Raw genomic sequence first — 20218 nt, forward strand, 5'->3', positions numbered from 1 at the left:
TAATAATAAAAAAATCCTGTTACGAGAAAGATTGGGTAGCTTACACTAAACACTGGATCCAAAATATAACTCATTATTCTCATTCCATTCAAGACACGGATGGCCATTTAGATTTTTGAATTAAAAAAAAATGTTATTAGACTTCACTAAATGTGGTTCACAAGGTAAAATAAACTTTAATAGTATAATTCAAGCAATGGATGGCATAATTTATTTGACATTGTAAAGTTGATGGAGTTTATCATATTTACATGTAGAACTAAAAAGAAAAGAAAATCATTAAAACTTGTTTCGAGCCACAAATGTTAAAAAAACACTTTTGGAAGAACAACTTCACAATTTAATAAAATTTGTGAAAATGTGAAAATCATCATTGTTAAAGAACCACCACTTTATGTCTTCTTTTAGGTTATTAAACTAAGACAAACAAAACTTTTACAAAAAGATTATTTATAAATTGTCTTCTACGGGACGTTGATGTTTGTGGAAAATAATTTAAGGAGAAAAGTACTTAGTTTCCAAATGTACTCGTGCTATTCTGTTGTGGAAATTTAATTTGTGGTGTGCAGATTAGTTAATAAAAATTTTGACGCGTGGTTTTGTAACAACTAAACATCCGCACATCTAGTACAATTAGTGACGTTTTGTTAAGCGCATCTTAAAATTCAAACAGAAAATGGCAGAGGTGAACTCACCTACATTGAGGACGTCATTCAGGTAAGATCCACTACAGTTGGCGCGAGGCTAATTAACACAACGGGAAGTCCAGGTGTGTTCCTCTGCTCTCGGGGCATACTCACGTGCGCCGACTGAAATAAAGTGAAAAGAGGACGTGTGTTTTGTTTTTTCTCTTAAGTGAACGAGAGCTGCTACAATGAAGGTTCCAGAACCAGAACAAATGAGTGACATTCTGAAGCGGCTCACCGGGGAGTCCGCGCTGCCCCTCTACTGCAGCATCGAGAAGTTCAAGCGAAGCAGAGACGGGCTGTACTATGTGGCCGAGGACTTCAGCGAAACCGTGAAGAAGAGAGAGCTGGTCAACGCCAAGGAGCGCCTCAGGGTGGGTAATGCTAAACTACTGTATACTGTGTGAATCTCGGTTGGTGAATTTAAGTCGAATTAAAAAAAAACAACAGAAGTTTGATTATAACAAGTGTATTTCTTTCATGGACACCCAACGACAATATAAAGTTCACTTTATCAGAAAGCTTCAGTTAGGAGCTATTTTTACTAAAGTTATGAACATGTTGCAGCTTATCCTCCACAACTATGGGGAAGACTGCTGACTTTCTATTACTGGAATATTTTATGGAAAGAGAAGTGGTGGGAAGAAATGCACACAAGATTGTGTAATAGAGGCAATTAAAACATTTTTGGACTTGGAGCTGACGACGATATTCAAATTTGTTGAGCTGTACCTCTGACTTGTAGCATATACATCACAGAGAAACATGAGTTGAGAATATTATTTTAAATAGTTCTAATAACCCAAGTGATGCTCGCTATTGGCTACACTGTGCTCTCAGAAGTTTCTGAACTGAAGATTAAATCCAGCTAAGTTTAAAATGGAATTATTCCTGACATTATTTGAAAGTAATATTTGCATAGATTAGAGGTACACCTAATGATTATGGATTAATCTAACAATTTTTTTAGTTTAATCCAATGTAAGTGTAGCACGAATTAAAAATATTTTCACCAAAGTAATACAAAATTTTAATATTGCAATGCTATTTTTTCTTTAAAGCATCGTATGGAGCACAACTCTGTAACAAAAATACTTGAAATGTGAACAGATTTACAGTATGACATGAAATCTCAATTAAAAGTATGTTAAAGGAAATAAAGTCCAGCACATTCAACAAATTAAATGAAGCCATGTTACATTCTTCAAACACTTTTTGAAACAATACTTAAACAAATCTTAATGACAAGACATCTTTTTTTAGTTGAAACTACAACATTGTTTAAAAGTAGTATAAGTGCAGATGTAGCCTTTCATAACTAAACTACTCAAACACAATAACTTCTCGAACACACAAACCCACTTAAACATTGGAGTGGAGGAATGTCAGCATTTCTGCATGCTTTGCTGTCAGACTTACTGGGAGGATTTTTTGTATCAATGATCCCTGCACCTGAAAGAGGCTCTCAGATGGAGTTGATGTTTCAGGGATTGATTGATGGATGGATGATTTATCAGGTTCAGTGATGGTGGGGAACCTTCTTCATGTTGTTTTCACCACTGGAACCGGATCTCGTCTGCAGCAGTAGCAATCATTGTTCATTCCACAGTTTAAAAGTTCCTTTTATGAGTGAATATATGTAAACCTCTGAAAAGCACATTTTTGGAATGTCTTTTTGAGACTTAAAAAAATAAGTTGGCATCAAACTTAACGCAGTTTAATTTGATCATTTACTTCTGCCCTATTTACAATGACCTGCTCTGTAGCTATTTTGAAGTTATGAAACTGAAAAATGTTGCTGCTTCTCATCCAGCAGGAATATTCAGAGTTGCCATTATTCTTGCCATGCTGCCTCTTGTCATGACATTGTCCTCTTTGTTTCCGTGCAGATCAGGAACCTGAATGCCATGTTCTCCCGTTTGAAGCGCATGGTTCCACTGATGCGGCCTGACCGCAAGCCGAGCAAAGTGGACACACTCAAAGCTGCCACTGAATACATCCGCCTGCTGCTTGCTGTTTTGCGCGATACTGAAAATGTGGGTATTTGATTCACAGATTTAATACAACACACATCTGTTGTCTCCAAGGACGGTACTGTGATTGGTTTTGAAATGGTTTCTTCTTTTTTTTTTTTTTTTCCCTAGAATGATGGCATGGGGACTGATTTCCTAAAGAATGCAATCACTTACAGTCAGACTGAAGGCATGGGCAGTGACTTATGGAGAATGGATGATGTGAGTGTTTTGTTTTTATTTTGCACTCCTACCAGGTAGTTTAAAGTCGGCTTAAACTTTAACACTACAAACCATTTGTAGCTGCTTGTTACTGCAATATTTGCCTTGTTATAGATGGAGAAAAAAATTGGAATGATACTTTGTTTAAACATTTTAGCAATCTGCTGCAAATAAATATTTAGTCTGATTCTCTACTGTTAAAACCCTAACCTATCCATCTTTGACATTTTGAACTCTGAACAAGTAAAAAAATACTTCAGTTTTTTAATTTTCTTTTGTAATAATATTGAGACAAATTGTTCTGCGTTGCAAAGTACACATTAAGCTCAGAATAAGCCAGAAAGTGGACATGCGTTTTGTATTCACTCAACTACTCCACCCACAACCCACAACTTTGGAGAAAAAGAACTAGCAGTCATTTGTGATTTCTTTAGGATGTTTTGAGAAGTTTGAGGCTTACATAAAAAAATAATAAAAATTAAAAAAATTATCTCAGGGTATCTAGCAGACCTCATTAATGGTGGCTGTGCTTTGCTAGCACTGGTGGATCTCCTAAAACCTCCTGGAGCTGTAAAATAATTGAGGAAGTTAAAATGCAGTTCTCCATGTGAAACTTTCCTCTGCTAATCGTTGCATTGTGACTCTCTGATGTAGCTTCACAAAGCTATTCATAGCTACAGCTATCAACTACAAGTTGTTCAGGACATCATTGTTTGATGTAAAGCCAAGCTGAGTGGACATTGTCTTTCTAACACAGTTTTCAAATCCCCAGTCAACTCGGTGTCAATGCTCACTAATCAGGTTGCTGCTTCATTGACCTGCCAAGGTGACAGGAAGTCAGGAAGCAGTTTGAAACTTTGTCACTTGAGCTGTTTAGTGCAGGCAGACTGAATGGCTACCTGCACTACACAGGCAGCATTATTTACGTCACCTGTTTGCAATGCAATTATGTTTACTTTTACCCCAATTTATTACAATCAAAATAACACAAATGGATTTGACTTTTTAAACGGCAAAACAACCAAAAGTATCAAATATGCACAGTATTAGGAAAAAACAGCAGAAGTACTCTGCTTAAAAAAACAACAACAACAACAAAAAAAACAGATTAGCTGGCAAAGTGTTTTTATCATAAATTATTTTGTCTGCTCACTGGGAGGACTGTCTAAAGACGACCAAAAAGGTTTTCTCATTTAGACCTAAACCTATACCCAAAGCATAGATCACATTTTTACTAAGAAAAAAAATTATACATGTAGTTCACACTTTATCCATCTCTAACTAATTGACGTATGTATGTAAGCTTTTGTTTTTTTCTGTGGCATTTTAGTTTAGCTGTCCTTTTTTTATTTGCTTAGGAGTTTTGTGTGACTGTTGGATGGTTTACAAAATGTTTGATCTTCAGCTTCAACTTCAGCTGCATTTTGCACGAAAATCTCTCTATAAAGTCCTATTTTTAATACTGATTGAATTGTCCACACCAAACTGACTCATGATGTATATTAGCAGAAAAATGGCCTAGTCAAAGCCTAGATCTCAATCCCCATTAGATGCTATGCTTGTCTTTAAAGGCATACTTCATTTTTTTTCCCAATTGAGAGACATTGCCAACTTTTAGAGCAGAAAGAAGTCCTACCTTTAATGTTTTTATTTTGGGGTTTTCCCTCTGAAAGCTGCTGAACATAGACGACCACCTGGAAGATGGCTTCACTTTGCCTCCAGAAGCGGCGCCAGAGGATGGTGAAATGCCCAGGCTGGTGTTGCAACACTGTGTGATGCCTGCATACCAGCTCATCATCCAAGTTGCTCCTGATCAAGCGCCGGTATTTATTCAGTTTTACAAATATTATTTTTCCTCATTCATTGTATTCTGAACTGAAAAACCAGGAGATTCTCCTTTCGGTAAGATTGAGTTAATTTTCTATTGCTTGTAAAATGTTTCACATTTAAAAGGGGGGAAAAAAAGAGAAAGAAATGAAAAAGATTGATTCCTCGTCAACCTATACAACTAATTCAAAGCAATGGCCACAAATGTCAAAGCTGAATTATTTTCTGCATGTTCTAAATGAAAATAAGTTCACATAACTTTTATTCAATGCTTGGGGTCTGTGAATAATCCTCTGGGATAAAGTAATGTACGTCAGCAAAATCACACCTGGACAATTAGCACTGTGCCATGTCTTCTGAATAATCTTGGATCTCATGATGTCTAGTTCTGTTAGAATTACCTCTAAAATATCTGCTTTGTTTGCATAAAACATGGCAGACTTTGAGTTTCAATCTCTTTTTCATATAATCAGTGTTTGTCATAAAAACAGAGACTATAAATGTCTCTGTGCTAAAGACTGATGTGGCTCATCCTAACGACTCTAATGTGTTGGTTATGGTGCCGTAGTCTTTTTTTCCCCTGAATCAAAGAAGCTGCTTCCTCTCAGCGTCAGGAAGAGGAGGGAGTTTATTCTCCCCGTATCAACTCGTTTAGGGAATCTGAAATGAAAGAGTTATAAAATCTTCTGCAAAGCATTTTAGTAAAGAAAAACAAACTAATAAATATAAAAATGCTATGATTGCATTACAAAACTGTAAAAGTTTAAAACTTTTTTTCCCCTCCTTTGTTTTCTCCTCTCAGGAGTGTTAGCCAGTGTGTGACCGTTTTATTTGGCCAAGTTTAAAAAAGAAAAAAAATCTTAATTTTTTTTTCGTGCTTACAAGACATATTTGTCATGCACATTATTGGAGAAAACGAATACGGGTTTTTATAAAAAAAAGTTTGTCATTCAAAATTTAGTTAACAAATTTCAAAGTTTAGAGCAACAACAAACGTCAGGAGGTTTAACGCTACTCGTATTTGTACAGAAAATATCCAGTACTGTTCAACACACATGCCAAATGGTGTTTTTCCTTTTTTTTTTTTTTTTACCTTCCTCTGTATTTTAAGTCGTTTGTTTTTTACTAATATTCTGTCCAGTCATCATTCCAGCTCAGAAGGCATATTGAAGAAATTAACAGGCAAGTGGAGGACAAAAGTGTCCAGAATGACCTCAGTCTGTCCTCTGCCTTTGAGTTTCAGCAGTGGTTTGTGTCTGAAGAGGAAAAACTTAAAACTTGGGGGGAAAAAAATACAGCAAAGCTTGACTTTAGGGAAAAACTGGTTTCTAAAGTGGAGAGCTCTACATGGCCACTTCCCCCTCAGGTCATCCTCCTCTCTGTACCCTCTGCGCCGTGGGGAGCACAACTTTCCCAAGACTGGAGTTTACTCCAACCACATAATAAAGATGCTGATTCAGAGTCAAAAACTACCTGTTTAAAATATTACACTGTATGTAATTGGTCAGTTTTATTCAGAATAACTTTAGGTCTTTATTGCTTTGTTTATAAAAGGCTTTAAATAAAACTTTAAATGCATTTAAAGTTTAACAGATGGGAATCTGAGATTTTAGATGATCAGTAATAAAACAATATCAGCACATTTGTGTTTGTACATTTCTTTTTTAGATCTCCGTTAGTAAAACATTTTTTTAGTCTTATTTTATTCTGAAAGAAAACACATTTGAGGCTGAGAAGTTTAAAACTTAAGTCACGTTTACACTGCAGTGAAAAGAATAGTTCACTTTGTTTTTTTCTTAGTCAATCAACATAAATCTATTTTGTCACTCAAGTTGTTTGCAGTCCATCTTCACATATGTCCTTAAATCTGATACAAATCACATCCTCCTTTTCATTTTTTTGTTTTTTTATTAGGTTTATTTCAATAAAGCTACTGTTTCATCTCACTATCACATTGAACTAGTTAGTTTTGTGTTGTAGGAAGCCAAAAGTGTCGATGTCTACTATATGTAATGGACATGGCTCATGTGGCATACCCAGATAATGAGTCTAGTTATAATTTTATTGGCTCAACATGCATTAAAAACATGTTGAATCTGTGTTTACATGTTTACTTTTGTAAACACAATGTGCTGCCTGTTGTCTAATGGCGACTGCATTTAAGTTAATATGTAAACAAATGCAGACGTTACGACTTGACCCAAAGAGATTAGTTTGATTTAGTGATGTTCAAGTCTCCAAGTACAGACTTGAATATGTCTACGAGTTTGCTGTGATAGTATAATGTAAGACAGATAATCTGTGAAAAGATCAAACTCCTCCCTGTGTTCCTGCAGAAATGTTTTACTTCCAGTCAGAACCACAAGGAGGGTCTTAGCGCTGTCAATCATACTTGTAGAAGCGCTGCTAAATGTCTTAATGGAAGGGAAACAACTTGCCGTTCCAGGAAAAACGGTTTATTTACCATCAAATGTGGCCATCAAATGTTATTTACCATCAAATGTGGCCATGCTAACTAGCCTTAGCATTCATTGCAGACTCTGTTGTAGGGAACTCGTTGTAGGAGAGCAGAGAGCAAAAGGGAGGGTGTGAGCAGCACGTACACAAGCAGGTTTGACGGTGCCACGACCCTCCTTCTGCCTGTGATTAGTTGTTTTTGACAGTCGTGTATTTCTGCCAATGACGGTAGGACCACCAGGAGAGGCAGATCACCACATGGTGACAATTTTAACAAATATGTAAGACATCTATTTTATTTATTTTTTAAATAAAAGTTGCATACTGCAGCTTTAAACTCGTCAAACACAATCCTAAACTCGTAGCTTTCATCTGTAAATGTCTCTGCTGTTTCTCACTTGGAATATAAGGTTGGATTCGTCCTCGACACCTAATTTTCTCCCTTGAAAGGCTGAATTGTTCTTGTTCAGCAGGTCTTGCAGCTCACTGCAGATGTAAGGCTTATTTAGGAAGCATATCACATTGTCTGACAGACGAATCTTGAAGGAAAATTAGATGCGTTTGACAAAGGGATCCTCTGGGCATTTGTTTCTTTAGTTTTCCTCCAATAACACATTTACACCACTGGAGTTTGTCAAACTACAAAAGCAATTAAAGAATGTTTGTGAAACTGTCTAATTTTTCAGTTTGTAACAAATATTTCTGAAAACAAATTGAATAAATTTATGATTTAGTATTAATCAGAAATTATCTAAACACAACCGTGTGAAGGCAAAAAAACCGTGCAGTCTTCCAAACAAAGATGAGCAGCCTTCGTTTACGATTCTCCAGAGATTAACTCTGCCAACAATGGGCAATCACATATGTTTGATTCCAAAAGTGATCTGGCAGAAATGCACTACAATTATGACTGGCAATCGGCACAAAGCGTTTGATTGTCTGACATCTGAAAAACAGTCGCACTATCTTCACAAGTGCTTCATCGTCTGATTGGATAATTTAAGGTGAAGAGGTTTGTATCAAACCATGATTTTTTTTTTTACCCCTACAGAGGACAAACTTGTACCATTGTTCTGTTAACAGAATTGATCTTGCACCCAGATTTTTAGGTTTTAATGCAAGTTTGTGTTTTTCACCAGACAACAAAATGGCACATCGACATAAGAGCCTTGATTCGGATGAGGAAGTTTCAGCTTCAAATATTAATTATTGAAAGTGATTTTTATTTGGTTTTCTTTGTGTGTTATCTTCTAAGAAATGTGTAAACTTGATCTCTTTTTCTGTCTGCTTTATTTAACAGATGTCTCAGCCTTGATGGGCACTTTGATCAGATTGGTTGAACCGGCAGTAAAACATCTGACAGGTTGGAATTTTCTCCTATCTTTAATATATATGTTATTATTCTATCAGTCTCATCAATATATAGATTTGAACTTGATCAATAGTGACTGAAATTCCAAATTTTAGCTTATAAAAACATTTTGAGATTGCAAATATGTGAAAGCCCACACTTTTAAGCAATTGTTTTAAAATCTGGGATTAAGTTAATTTTTACTGCAAAACCAGAACACCTTAAGATTTTTTATAATGTGCTCTTATAAAAAATAGTGATTTAAACAAAACTTTTTGAAGATTTTTGGCATTTGTTTAAACATTAAGAAAAAAAACAGTTTAATAGATCTAGCACAGACTGTGTTACTCTTGTATGTGGTCAAAAACATATTGGATAAACAAACTTCTTCCACTTTTCTTTTCCCTAGAAATCTGCATATTCTTTCCTAAAATATTAGTACCACAGTAGCTCTTTTTCTACTGAATTTAAATGCGTTCCTCTGCTGCCCTCTTGTGGCGGTGAACTTTAACTGCTGCCACAGACTAGCGTGAGTGGAATCGCAAATGACAAAATTACTTCCCATTCTTTAAATGTTTCTGATGAGCCTTGTCTGATTAGAACTAATATTCTAATTTATTATCATCACATTTTAATTAAATCACCTTTAATCAATCAAATAAGACAATTGCTAGTTCTCATTTACAATGTTTATTTTTATTGAGGAAAGCATTAAAAATATATATTTTATGATGTATGACTCAGTGTTGGCCGGTCTTTTAAAATCCCTTTAAAATGTGGACATTTGTGATTTCGGCGTTAAACACTTTGCTATTTTTAGCAAAGCTTTCCTGAATCTCAAGAAAATAAACATATTCTAAGGTAGTCACTATAACTAAACTGATTGGATAGAAATCTAATATCTCTGTTGTTTTCAGGAGCTGCTGTGAAGAAATCATTGAGAAGAAACCTTTTTTTCTTTGGTTTTATTTAATTTTTTTGTTCAAATCTAAATTTCATTGTAAATGTAACTTTTGTTTTCTGTTTGAGCCCACTGGATGGAGAACATTTACGTTGTAGTAAAGGTCAAAAAATAATGTTTTACTTCCTGGATGAGCCATTGCCTTCATTGGTCTAAACTGAATAAGTAAAGATGAGAACAAGAATTGCCACAGGAATTGTAAAATGATCAAAACCTAAATTACTGTGCATGACATACTGCATTATATAACACTTAGACAGTCATTTCAGTGGAATAATATATTTACAAAAAAAAAATCTGAGTGCAATGACTACATTACAGTGAGGCTGGTTGTCATTAAAACTGTGACGTAGTTGACCTCTGATACTTCATGAGTTCAGCTCACTTTCTTACACTTTGACCTGAACACTGCTGTTTTTTTATGACAAACTTAGAATGAGTGCAGCTTCCACTAACACTTAACCATGCTCCAGTTTGGGATGAATGAAAGACATACCCTGTATTTTTCTGGGACAAACTCGGGACATTTTGTGTGTAAAAGAGCTGCAACAACATTTTCGTTGAAGACGAGCTCAGCATGGCTGCTCAGTGTGTGAAGGCAGCAGAGAAAAGCCTTTTCTATTGAGCTCAAAATTGAGCTCGGTTGTATCCTGTTTCCAGTTATAATCTTTAAGGTCTCTCTCCACTTGACAAGTTAAATTGAATGTACAGGATTTGGAAAACCAGGAACCTGTCTATATAAACAAAAACAAAACATTAAACCAAATGAACTCTGTAGACTTATAAGGCAGAATTGTCTTAAGGCACAAATCTTAAAAACAGGCAACGAGAATCTTTTAAACAGTGTTACTGTTTTTAAATTGTTTTAATCTGTTTTATAATTGTGTATATGTAGTATTAATCAATTTTGTTTTGTAACCAGGTTGCTATGTACTGCAGACTTCTGCCCAGGTCCCCCTTGAAAATGAGATCTAGATCTCAATGGGGTTTACCTGGTTAAATAAAGGAAATAAAAAAAAAAAATAAAAATAATAAATAAAAATCTGGGGAAGGGTGCAAAAAAAATCAGCTTTGAATGCCCCGGTGAGCATGATGGCCTCCATCTTCTGTAAGTGGAAGTTGTTTGGTACCCTCAGAACTCTTCCTGGACATGGGCTTCCATCTGCGAAGGGGGAGAAAGGTCTTTGTGAGTGAGAAAACCTGAACTCTCTGGGGAGAAGATCCTTCCAGAAGGACTAACATCTGTGCAGCACCTCCCCAATCAGACCTGCAGAGGGACCAGTCAAAGCCACTCCTTAGATACAGGCACATAGTAACCTGGCTAGCTTGACAGAACACACCTTAAATGGGTAGCATTGTTTTCCACTCACATAGTGCCATTTTATGGCACAATCTGTTAACTCTTACCTTCAGCTGTTAATAATATGCTGAATATGAAATATGACAAAGAAAATTAACTTTGTATTTTACTACCTCTAAATTGACGTGTTTAAAAACTCCTGCTCTTTCTGAAACTCCACCTTCAGGAAGTTATTACAACATGGCTCCTCTGTTAACCCTTTAAAGTTTTGCATTGTACTGAGAAAAAGGGGGAGGAGCTTTGTGGAAATGGGCGGGACTTTGTGAGAGCAAGCATTTAGACATCCCTGAATGGTTGAGGGTTTCTCAAACATGCATGAAAGATTCAAAGCAAGACTCCAAGTATACTTTAATGAGAGAATAACATTCTAGCTATTATAAGTGTTATAAAGCATTAAAAAAAGGTTAATTTTACATGACACCACTTCCCAGCTTTAATTATGATTTTTCACTCAGCTGAGGCTGAGGTAATATTTTCATACCACAGCCCTGCTTTTATTTTGCACTCAGCTATTGAAAACATAACATGATTAGAGTATTACATTTGAGGGGCTGGGGGGAGGTAGCTTTGTGAAAAGTATATTTGCAATTTCTTTCCCCCAATTTATATACATTTCGTCTTTGTAACAGAAGATGGCGCCTGTTTGACGCTAAAACAGTCTATTGTTGATCGATGATGTGGTTCTGAGCAGCTTCACGTTTTAGAAGGCAGCGCCATAAATCCAGCAGGATTGTGCGTGGGCCACAGCTTTATCACACAATAATGAAGCACGGTGCCAAGCTTCCCTCCGCAGCGGACTGACTGGCTGGCTCGGTGCGTTTGGGTGTCAGACAAGAAAGGCGTGGCAGTGGGACGGTCCAGGCGCACCGAGCGGTGGAAAGAAAAAAAAAAAAAAAACACACACCAAGGTCTAATGACCTGGGATCAGCTGAGGCCCCGGAGCTTCCTCATATAGGAGCGCTGCTGAAACATATTGGCTATATTACTGACTAAATCTGCGCCTCTCAGAGCCACCTTTAGGCCGTGGGTGTGCCTCACATCGGACGCTATCGTGAGGTGAGTTGACGCTGCTGGTTTTTTTTTGTTTGTTTTACATTAAAGATGAAAGGACTGGGCGTTGTACTCCATCCTGTTAGCTTTATACAGAACATGTCTGAGGAGATGCAGTCCTCCTCTGTTCACTGGGTCCCGCTCTCCTTTTCTCTTCCAATAGCTGCACTAAAATAGAAACCATGACAAAAGAGAACGCCGTCTTCTCGCGCGCATTGGTTTATGTCGCGCGACTTTCTATTGACTTTAAAATGTGTTTTGAACTACACCATAAATGGTGGGGAAATTATTAGGTGTGATGCTGTGGCCGCCTACAGATTAGCACAGTAAACACGGTGCTGCTGGTTTCTGTGGCCCAGCAGCCTTTGCGACTCGATGCGGAGCCTTTTAGCTGACAGAAAGAGGCTTTTGCGTTTAGCTTAGGTTTGTAGAGTATCGAGCTGCTGCTGCTCGCCTCTGCCTGCCCTCAGGCTGGGAGCCATTATTCACTGGTCCTGTTGGTGCTGATGCTGCAGCGCTCGCGAGTGTTGCTAGGCAGCCATGCTGCGCGCGGGCCGCTGTCGTGATGTGGACAGGAGGAAGAGAAACAACAGTACTGTAACACTCGGGTTGCAGAGCCTGGGCGCACTAAACAAAGCGCAGAGCTGATCACATCCTGGATTTCCTTTTGTTTTATTAGCCTTTTACTCGCGATATCAAGATAGACTTTGCGATCTTTGACTTTACTTCGCAACACAGCCACCGTAGTTTGTATTTGACATAACAAGCCAGGGTATATCAGAAATTAAATGTTATGACTCCAAAAGAACTGGAAGAACATAACATGATGTTCCATACAGCTAAGTGAAGCTGTGTTACACTAAAACTGGTCGTTTGTGACAGTCAAATTCTGTAACTATCTCCTGTCACTAAGAAGAAAACTATTTTTTATTGACTCATCCACTTCACTATGGGTTCCACTTCATTTGATTTCTGTAATGTCTCTTTTCATTTTAAGTCTGTTTATATATCGCACTGTTTGGTTGACTTTTTCACATTTGGTACTGGAAGTTTCATCAGTCCCCCCACATCAAAAATACATTCTGTATTTAATACGTGTACTTCACTTCAGCCTGCTTGAAACTTCACAACCTGAAAATGCAGCTTAGTGATACAAAATACACTTTATGTGACTGATGACCTTTAGAAGCATTATACAAATGGGAATGCTTTTCAAGAGCAGTATTTATGTTTGGGGGTCTACGATTGCTGTGGCTCACAGTTGTACAGTTATGCAAATAAAGTAATGAATATTTGTTATTGTCACTTTTATTATCACAATAGTGATAAATGGTGATGAAACTTGATGTCCATGTTCTCCATCTCTAATACTGGATGTCTGGGAGCTCCATAGAAACAAAGATTTAGAATAAATACTAAATTTCTTAATAGTTTTCAAACACTTATTCAACAAATTATAAGAGCTTTTCTGCTCTTAATAGAAAACTGAAATATCACAAGCTGGTTTGTTACTGATTAATCAGTTAATCTTTCTAGTCAAGACTGAGAGAGCCTGCATAACAGGTATATGTGGCGTATGGCTTGCTAATTGTATTTTTTAAACGTGGATATCTGAAGTTTTTGACATGACTGTCAAAAAAGGCTGGCAGTGATTACAAGGAAGTGGGGGGAGGGCAACTCTGGTGTCTCATTAACAAGAGTTCAAACTGAAGGAACGCTATGCTAGCAAATTTCATACACTAGATTATGATAGCAATAACTAAGCCATACATGTTTGCATCGCATTTAGAATTAGGGTAATATTTCTTGTCTTTTTTAAAAGTGTGTAGCAACCTGTGCTGATATGCACGGAGCCTGGCTGTGTGAATCCCTGCAGCTTCCTGCCAGTCAAACAGATGAAGACAGACCCCAGAGGACAGTCAGCGGGGAGCCGTGACCTTCTGTCAGCTGTAGCTTAGTGAGCAATGCGTTCTGACTGGCAGCCGGAACCGGGGCCAGGCTGCTACAAGATGATCATCTCTGCAAGGGGAATCTTTCCCTCTCGGAGACTGTGTGTGTGTGTGAGGCAGAGCAGATCTACTACTAACACGATGCATTTGAGCCACTTCGATTGACTCCAGCGCCAGATCTCTGGAGTCAGAACTGTGAAGAAATCTGATGCCTCTGGTTTTCTCAGAAGTTTCGTTTTTGGATCTAAAATCATTGACTACATCTTGTCTTAGCCAAGATGTAGTCAATTATTACTCCCACTGACCTCCTTAAGACTGAGTTTCAACTTAAAAAAAAAAATGGTTTAAAGTTTACATTCATTCATTGAGGGAGTGAACAATGATTCTTAAAACTGAAATTGATTGCATAAGTTTAAATTTATCATGTATTGTACTAAGTCAAATTTTATATCTCTACAAGTTGTCAAAAACATGTCTGGAGTGTTGCCTTGATTCTTTCATGCATGTTTAAGAGATCCTTTAATCTCCCATGGCAACCACTCAGCTGTGGAAAACTCCTGAGTGGATCTAGCTCCGCCTTTGAGATGCAAATCCTCCTCTAAGCTGCAGGTTCCAAGCTTCTGAGCTTCCACCTCACAGAGCAGCCCTCCTCTGCAACTCCCCCCATTCAGCTCCTCCAGACTACCCAGCAGCAATTGGCAAACACTTGGTGGAACTGTATCTGCTGAGCTCATTATAGTAGCTACTTCTCAGTTAAACCCTGGTAAAAACATTGTTAAAGGGTTAATAGAGGAGCCATGTTGTTGACTTCCTGAAGGTGGAGTTTCAGAAAGAGCAGGAGCTTCTTAAAGAGGCAGAGCCCCAACATCAAGGCATTAAGTTATGAAGTCAAATTTCTTTTAACACATATTTAATATATACAGTATTTTCATAACAACTGAAGGTAACATGGTTATAAAACAGTAATATGCATCTGGAAAACAGAATTCTGCCTCTTCAAGGCAGGATTGATGTAAGTCACAGACGGGACATCAATAATGTCAGTGGATGAACTTGGCTGCATATTTGTCCACTCTATCTCTTGGCTTACCAGCACAGATTCAGCTTTTAGTCCATACGTTTTCTAAAGTTGAGGTCCTGGTCATTCAAAAACCTCAATCTTATCTTTATCGATTTCAAAACTAGTTTTGATGTGTGTTTGGGGAACACCCAACAGTATTTGAGTTTCAGCCATCACACTCAAGGTGGTTCTCTAATCAGTTTCTCCTTCAACACAAACCTGCAGCCGCTGGACGCTTCTGAAACACTTGTCACTGTCTTACAAAAATAAAAGTAAAAAGTTTCATGTCAACGGACAGAAAAACCTTTTTTTCTTTTCTTTTCTTTTTTTTTTTTTACTGTCAACCATAAATCCATTAACCAGTAAAAAAAAAACTAACCCAGAGCTGCTTAATGAAACTCCCATCTGTGAGTGCCAGCTCTCACTCAGACATGAGCACTAAGTGAGGCTTAACAGGGTTGAATAAAAACTCATGTAAAGGTAAATGAATATTTTCAGCGACATTAAAATCTCCCGTTCATGTACTCAGCGGGGCGGCCAGCTGTTTTAAAGGAAAGCGTCCATGGCACAAAGTAATGTGATGATGCAGCGTCGTCAGGCATCAGGCCGACTAAAGAGACGACCAGCAGCACCAGCCTGAGTCACTAGGACCCTCCCTGCAGGAGGGGGAGGCAGTGACTGTCTGCTGCCTCCTCCTCCCCCCTGATATCTAAACCAACATCTATTGTCTGAAGCAGAACAAGAGATGCAGATTTAGAAACATTCTGCTGTTAAACAATTAACATATTCATACAATTATTTTCAGGGCCCCATTTCATTTTGGGGCCCTCTTTTATTTCTAATCTGCATCAATGACTTAAAAACTGTTTGTGAAAGAGCACTGCCTCTTATGTTCGCAGATGATACTTTTAGTATTACACATAGGGAAAAAACAGGTGATCAAACTTTCAAAAATGGATTTCATTTGTTACAACCAATCAAATTAAGTTGTCATGTTAAAGAAATGTAAATAATTAAGTTTGACAAATTTAATTTGATGACATGTAACAATTTAGCTTTTTTTTTGGAGCTCCTCTTTTTTCAGTGCAATCATTTATTTAATATTTCTGAATGGTTTAAAGTTAACCAACTTTAAATATTATTTTTATATTAATTATTGTTAGTACAAAAAACAAAAGATTTAACAAAGATGTGAAATTATACATTGGAATAACCTCTTACAGTGTGTCCCCAAGGCCTGTTTTATGGGGGCTGAAGCCTCCCTAAGATATTTTCAAGACACACGCACCCCGCACACACCACAATAATTCAGTATTTTGCTGTTGGTTTTTTTAAACTGACCACAAATTCCTTATAATGTGGCCAGAATATGAGTTTAAATAAATAACAAAAAGTGGAAATTTTATCTCAAATATGATCATAAATCTGTCAGTTTCCCTTCATATTATGATATTATGGGCAGAATTGCTCAGAAGGTAATACAAGCATGAAAATTTGCACAAAACGTTCTTCAAAGGGTACCTAACAATTTTAGGTGTGGAGCCACAAAGAAATTATAATTATCTTAGCAACGTTTGCTGGGACACCATTTTATGATGTTGATTAACTGTTTTTAGTCGTATATTGTGGTAGAAAAGTTTTCTATTACCCTGAACACTATTTTAAAAGTGGAATTTAACTTTTTCTTTTTTGTTTCAGTTTGTGAAATTTGGTAAGGCTGCTACATTTGCTCACATCCTGTTTACCCCCTGGGGGGTAAGCCCCCCTTGTCATTAAGACCTAGTGATGGCCCTGACCTCGCATTCGCCCTCCCTCAGTTTTAGTGCAACTCAGGAAGAGCGCGGCAAATGTCACGGTCGGACTGTGGAGATTGTCCCGTCAGACTGTCAGTTTCTGAACCCACACAAAAAAAAAAAAACTCGTAAAAGCGCGCTACATGTTAGAGTAAAAAAAATAATAAAAAAAATAAAAATGCTAATTTCGAATAACTCGCAATGTTGATTGTTTCTTATACATTTTTGTTCTTTTTTGGCTTTTTTTTTATTCTGGGTTGTTAATTACTTTTTATTCCAGCTGCTTTTAAAACAATATTTCTTCGGTTTTTGTATTGTTTGTCGAAATAGAATATTATTCTATATTTAAGCTACAACTCAGGATCTCTATTCCATATTTAACCGCTATTGTGTCCCGATTATGTAATATTTACTTACTCGAAGGCTAATCCCGTTGGTTTTAATCCGGAGGCTCGGTGAAACCTGATGTTTCCTGTCGCGAGCTCTAACAAACGTCCGCGCGGATCCGTTTCGAAAAATCGAGGGGCTGTAACCTGAGAGCGCGTGTCGGCGGAGCTTTTACAGAGCTCTCACAAATCAAGTGAGTCAGTCGGTTAGCGGGATGCAGCGGAGGGCGTGGTGTGTTCAGGCCGTTATCTGGTCCCTGCAGCTCGGTCGGTGTGTACCAGGGAGGGGCCGGCCGGCTGGCTCTCCGCTCCAGATCCTTACTGTAACTCTTTACTCTTTCCTCAACAACACAGCTGTATCATTTCCTCTCAGTGGTGCTCTCTCGCTCTCTGCATGTGAGATCCAAGTGCTTATGCGTGCATTTTCCGCCTGAGCTGCGTTTCCTGCGGTCGGGACCCAGAGGAATACAGCATCCTTAATGTAATGGTATAGTATTCACTTTAATGCCTCCATTTAAAAGTTATAAGGAAATGAGAACTTGATGTTCACTTTCTGCTTGCAAGCAGGAAATGAGACTCTTCAAGTCAGGTATTTATAGTTGATACAGGACTTTTTAATTGAATGGTTTATGTTTTATGAATTATTGATAACGCTTGTTGGATTTTTATTTGTTTATTTATGGATTTTAATTCTTTTGAAGTTGATGTGCGTGTTGGATTCTCTTGATCTTTTAAGAGAAATTACTTGAAAAGACTTAATCTGTTTCTTCATTAGTGAGGTAAAGAGATTAGGATTAGCATATTTAAGATAGCTTCTCATTTGTCGCAAATTAATGGACCTATACAGACAGATCCTTAAATATTTTTATCCCCTTATAACCACAAAAGTCAATGCATCTAGAGAGGTAGTTCATAACTGAAGATGTTTTGCAGATAAAAATCCAAAGTAAAAACAACACATTGGTTTCAGAGGTCCAGGTGTGTAATTTGTTGTAGAAAATTAGAGAACGAACACTGTCATGGAGACCAAGGAGTACAGAGGTTGAATCAGTAAAGCAGCAGCACCAATGTAACTCTGGACAAAATGTAGATATGCAAATTAGGTGGGAGAGTCGACTATTAGCTATGCAGCTCAGAAATCTGGTCTTTATTGAAGAGGGCAAGGAGCATCATTGTTAAAAGTCTTGATTTTGATTAGTTATGTGTATCGTAATGCATTAATGTTTGTTTTATGTCATTTATCTGTTTGTTTTTTTCATTTACAAAGGTTCCGACTGGAACCTTTATATTTGCAAATTTCTGATACGCCCCTAAATCCAACGCACAACCTGTCTGCTAACGAAAACACTGGATGACAACCCTGCTTCTCTTGGTGTATTGGGGGTCATTTTTGCTTCAAAAATCAAGCTGATGGGAAAGACTATGAATGTGTTCAAGTTGTGCTAAAAGGAGTTAGCAAATCAGCGAGCATATTCGAGACTAAAGTAGCACCTCAGTGCTTAACATGTAGCAGCAGCACAGACGTCCCCAGAGCCATTGTCAGCGTCTTAAATAAATTTATCTGGAGTTCCTGAAACACTTGAAAGTTGAATGGGTAGAAAAACACTTTGCACCAAACCGATGGTTGAATAACCTAAATAACAAATTAAAAACAATAAATTCTTTATTCTTGAGCTAAGATTTCTATTTATTCAATAATTTAACAACAAAAAGGGCTTTTAACTCAAAATGTTGCTTATTTTGTCAGTATATGGTTTTCAATTAAAGAAAACCATATACTGGTTTTAATTTCCATTAAAATTCAGAAATTTTAATGGAGTCCCTCTGCTTAAGAACAACCCATAACAATTCTTAGTGAAGTTTTACACAAAGCATGTAGGAAGAATCCACTGATGAAAACCATGAAACACAAATTAAACTCCTTCCCTGACATTTAAAATATTTACCTGCTTTAAAACATAACACTGCAGATCATATGGGAACATACCACCTCCACAGTGATGCATGGTGGTGGCAGCATCATGCTATGAAGGTGCTTGTCCCAGCTGGTAAAGCTGGTCTTCTCCACAACTCTTTAAACACACAAACAGATCAAAGACTGAAATGTATGTTTTGGAGTAATGCTGCTCTCCACTGCATCTGACTGGGCGTGGGCTACTTGAACAATGAAAATGGGCAAAAAAAAAACAAAACATTATACATCACATTTCTAATACATAATGTAGCTTTATTTTTTTTTGGCAGGTCTCCACCAGGCTATAACACACCCACTATAAAACACAGAAGATGAGTAAGTCTCCCACCCCAAAGGGCACTCCGGTGCAGCGCAGCCCCAGCGATGGGGTCCCCGAGAGCCTCCAGTCTCCCCAACACTCCACCCCCGTCTCTGGACACAAGAAACGGATCTCCAGCCTCCTTCAGAGTCCGGTGAGAAGGCTGCTTGTTTTTTTTATTGCCTTTTTCTTAACTCTAATCTCTCTAAAGATGATCATGCCCTCACAATAAATCTCTGAATTGCCTCTTTAGCAGAGGGGATGTAATTGGAGTAAAAAGCCAGGCCTGGTTGAGTCTTCTAATGTCAGCAGTGACGCAACATGTTGCTGATGAAATTAGATGATCACCTTGAGGTGAATTTGCAGAGGCTTTCCTTTAAAGGGGATGTCTTATGAAAAATTCACATTTAGCACATTTTTCAACTTCCATTTGGGTTTTTACTGCTTCTAAAAACAGCCAAAGAGACTAAAAAGACGACTAAAAACATTAAACTATTGCAGTTTTTTGGCAATAATTTAATGTTTTTTGGTGTCTGGAAAACAAGCCATTTAAAAAAATCTCTGGTATGTAACTCCATCTCGTTTGGTCAGCTGATTTTACCGCTATGTGCACTGTACAGTGGCTGCTGGTAAAAGACAGATTTTTTTTTTTTGGTTGACTTACCATTCAAAACAACTTGCTGCATTCTTGTTGATTGTGCAGGAGGTTCTGCTTCTGCTTTTCAAAGATGTACGGTTGTATAATTACACATTTGTTTCAACCATTTTCATATGCAAATGTAAAATGGACGGCGTGCCTAGCAGCGGCTTATTTGGATTTAAAGTGACAAA

At 37.6% G+C, this 20218-nt stretch overlaps 2 protein-coding genes across 8 annotated transcripts in view; both read left to right on the plus strand.

Moving 5' to 3' along the window:
- Nucleotides 1–668: 668 nt before the first annotated feature.
- On the plus strand, nucleotides 669–9873 carry figla (folliculogenesis specific bHLH transcription factor). Of its 3 annotated transcripts, none has more exons than XM_015049101.1 (6): nucleotides 669–717; nucleotides 857–1060; nucleotides 2576–2722; nucleotides 2831–2920; nucleotides 4594–4743; nucleotides 6114–6337. In XM_015049101.1, the coding sequence occupies exons 2-6, from the start codon at nucleotides 875–877 to the stop codon at nucleotides 6306–6308; spliced, it is 768 nt and encodes a 255-aa protein (XP_014904587.1). In that variant the 5' UTR covers nucleotides 669–717; nucleotides 857–874; the 3' UTR covers nucleotides 6309–6337. The 3 variants fall into 3 exon arrangements, with proteins under 3 accessions (XP_014904587.1, XP_014904586.1, XP_014904588.1); XM_015049100.1 differs by having other exon boundaries at nucleotides 706–769; XM_015049102.1 differs by lacking the exons at nucleotides 669–717; nucleotides 6114–6337 and adding exons at nucleotides 8505–8567; nucleotides 9473–9873 and having other exon boundaries at nucleotides 776–1060.
- A 1679-nt stretch (nucleotides 9874–11552) lies between these two features.
- add2 (adducin 2 (beta)) overlaps nucleotides 11553–20218 on the plus strand; it is a 27533-nt gene continuing 18867 nt past the window's right edge. Inside the window, exons 1-2 of one of the 5 annotated variants that reach the window (XM_015049117.1) lie at nucleotides 11553–11932; nucleotides 19340–19541. In XM_015049117.1, coding sequence (XP_014904603.1) covers nucleotides 19401–19541 — 141 coding nt within the window. In that variant the 5' untranslated portion in view covers nucleotides 11553–11932; nucleotides 19340–19400. Of the gene's footprint in view, nucleotides 11933–17380; nucleotides 17602–19339; nucleotides 19542–20218 lie in introns of those variants that run through there. The other 4 variants (XM_015049114.1, XM_015049118.1, XM_015049115.1 and 1 more) reach the window with 4 other exon arrangements.

The sequence above is a fragment of the Poecilia latipinna genome, unplaced genomic scaffold, assembly GCF_001443285.1.
Source record: "Poecilia latipinna isolate Pla-1442-1.1 unplaced genomic scaffold, P_latipinna-1.0 Scaffold927, whole genome shotgun sequence".
In the NCBI taxonomy this organism is placed as follows: Eukaryota; Metazoa; Chordata; class Actinopteri; order Cyprinodontiformes; family Poeciliidae; genus Poecilia; species Poecilia latipinna.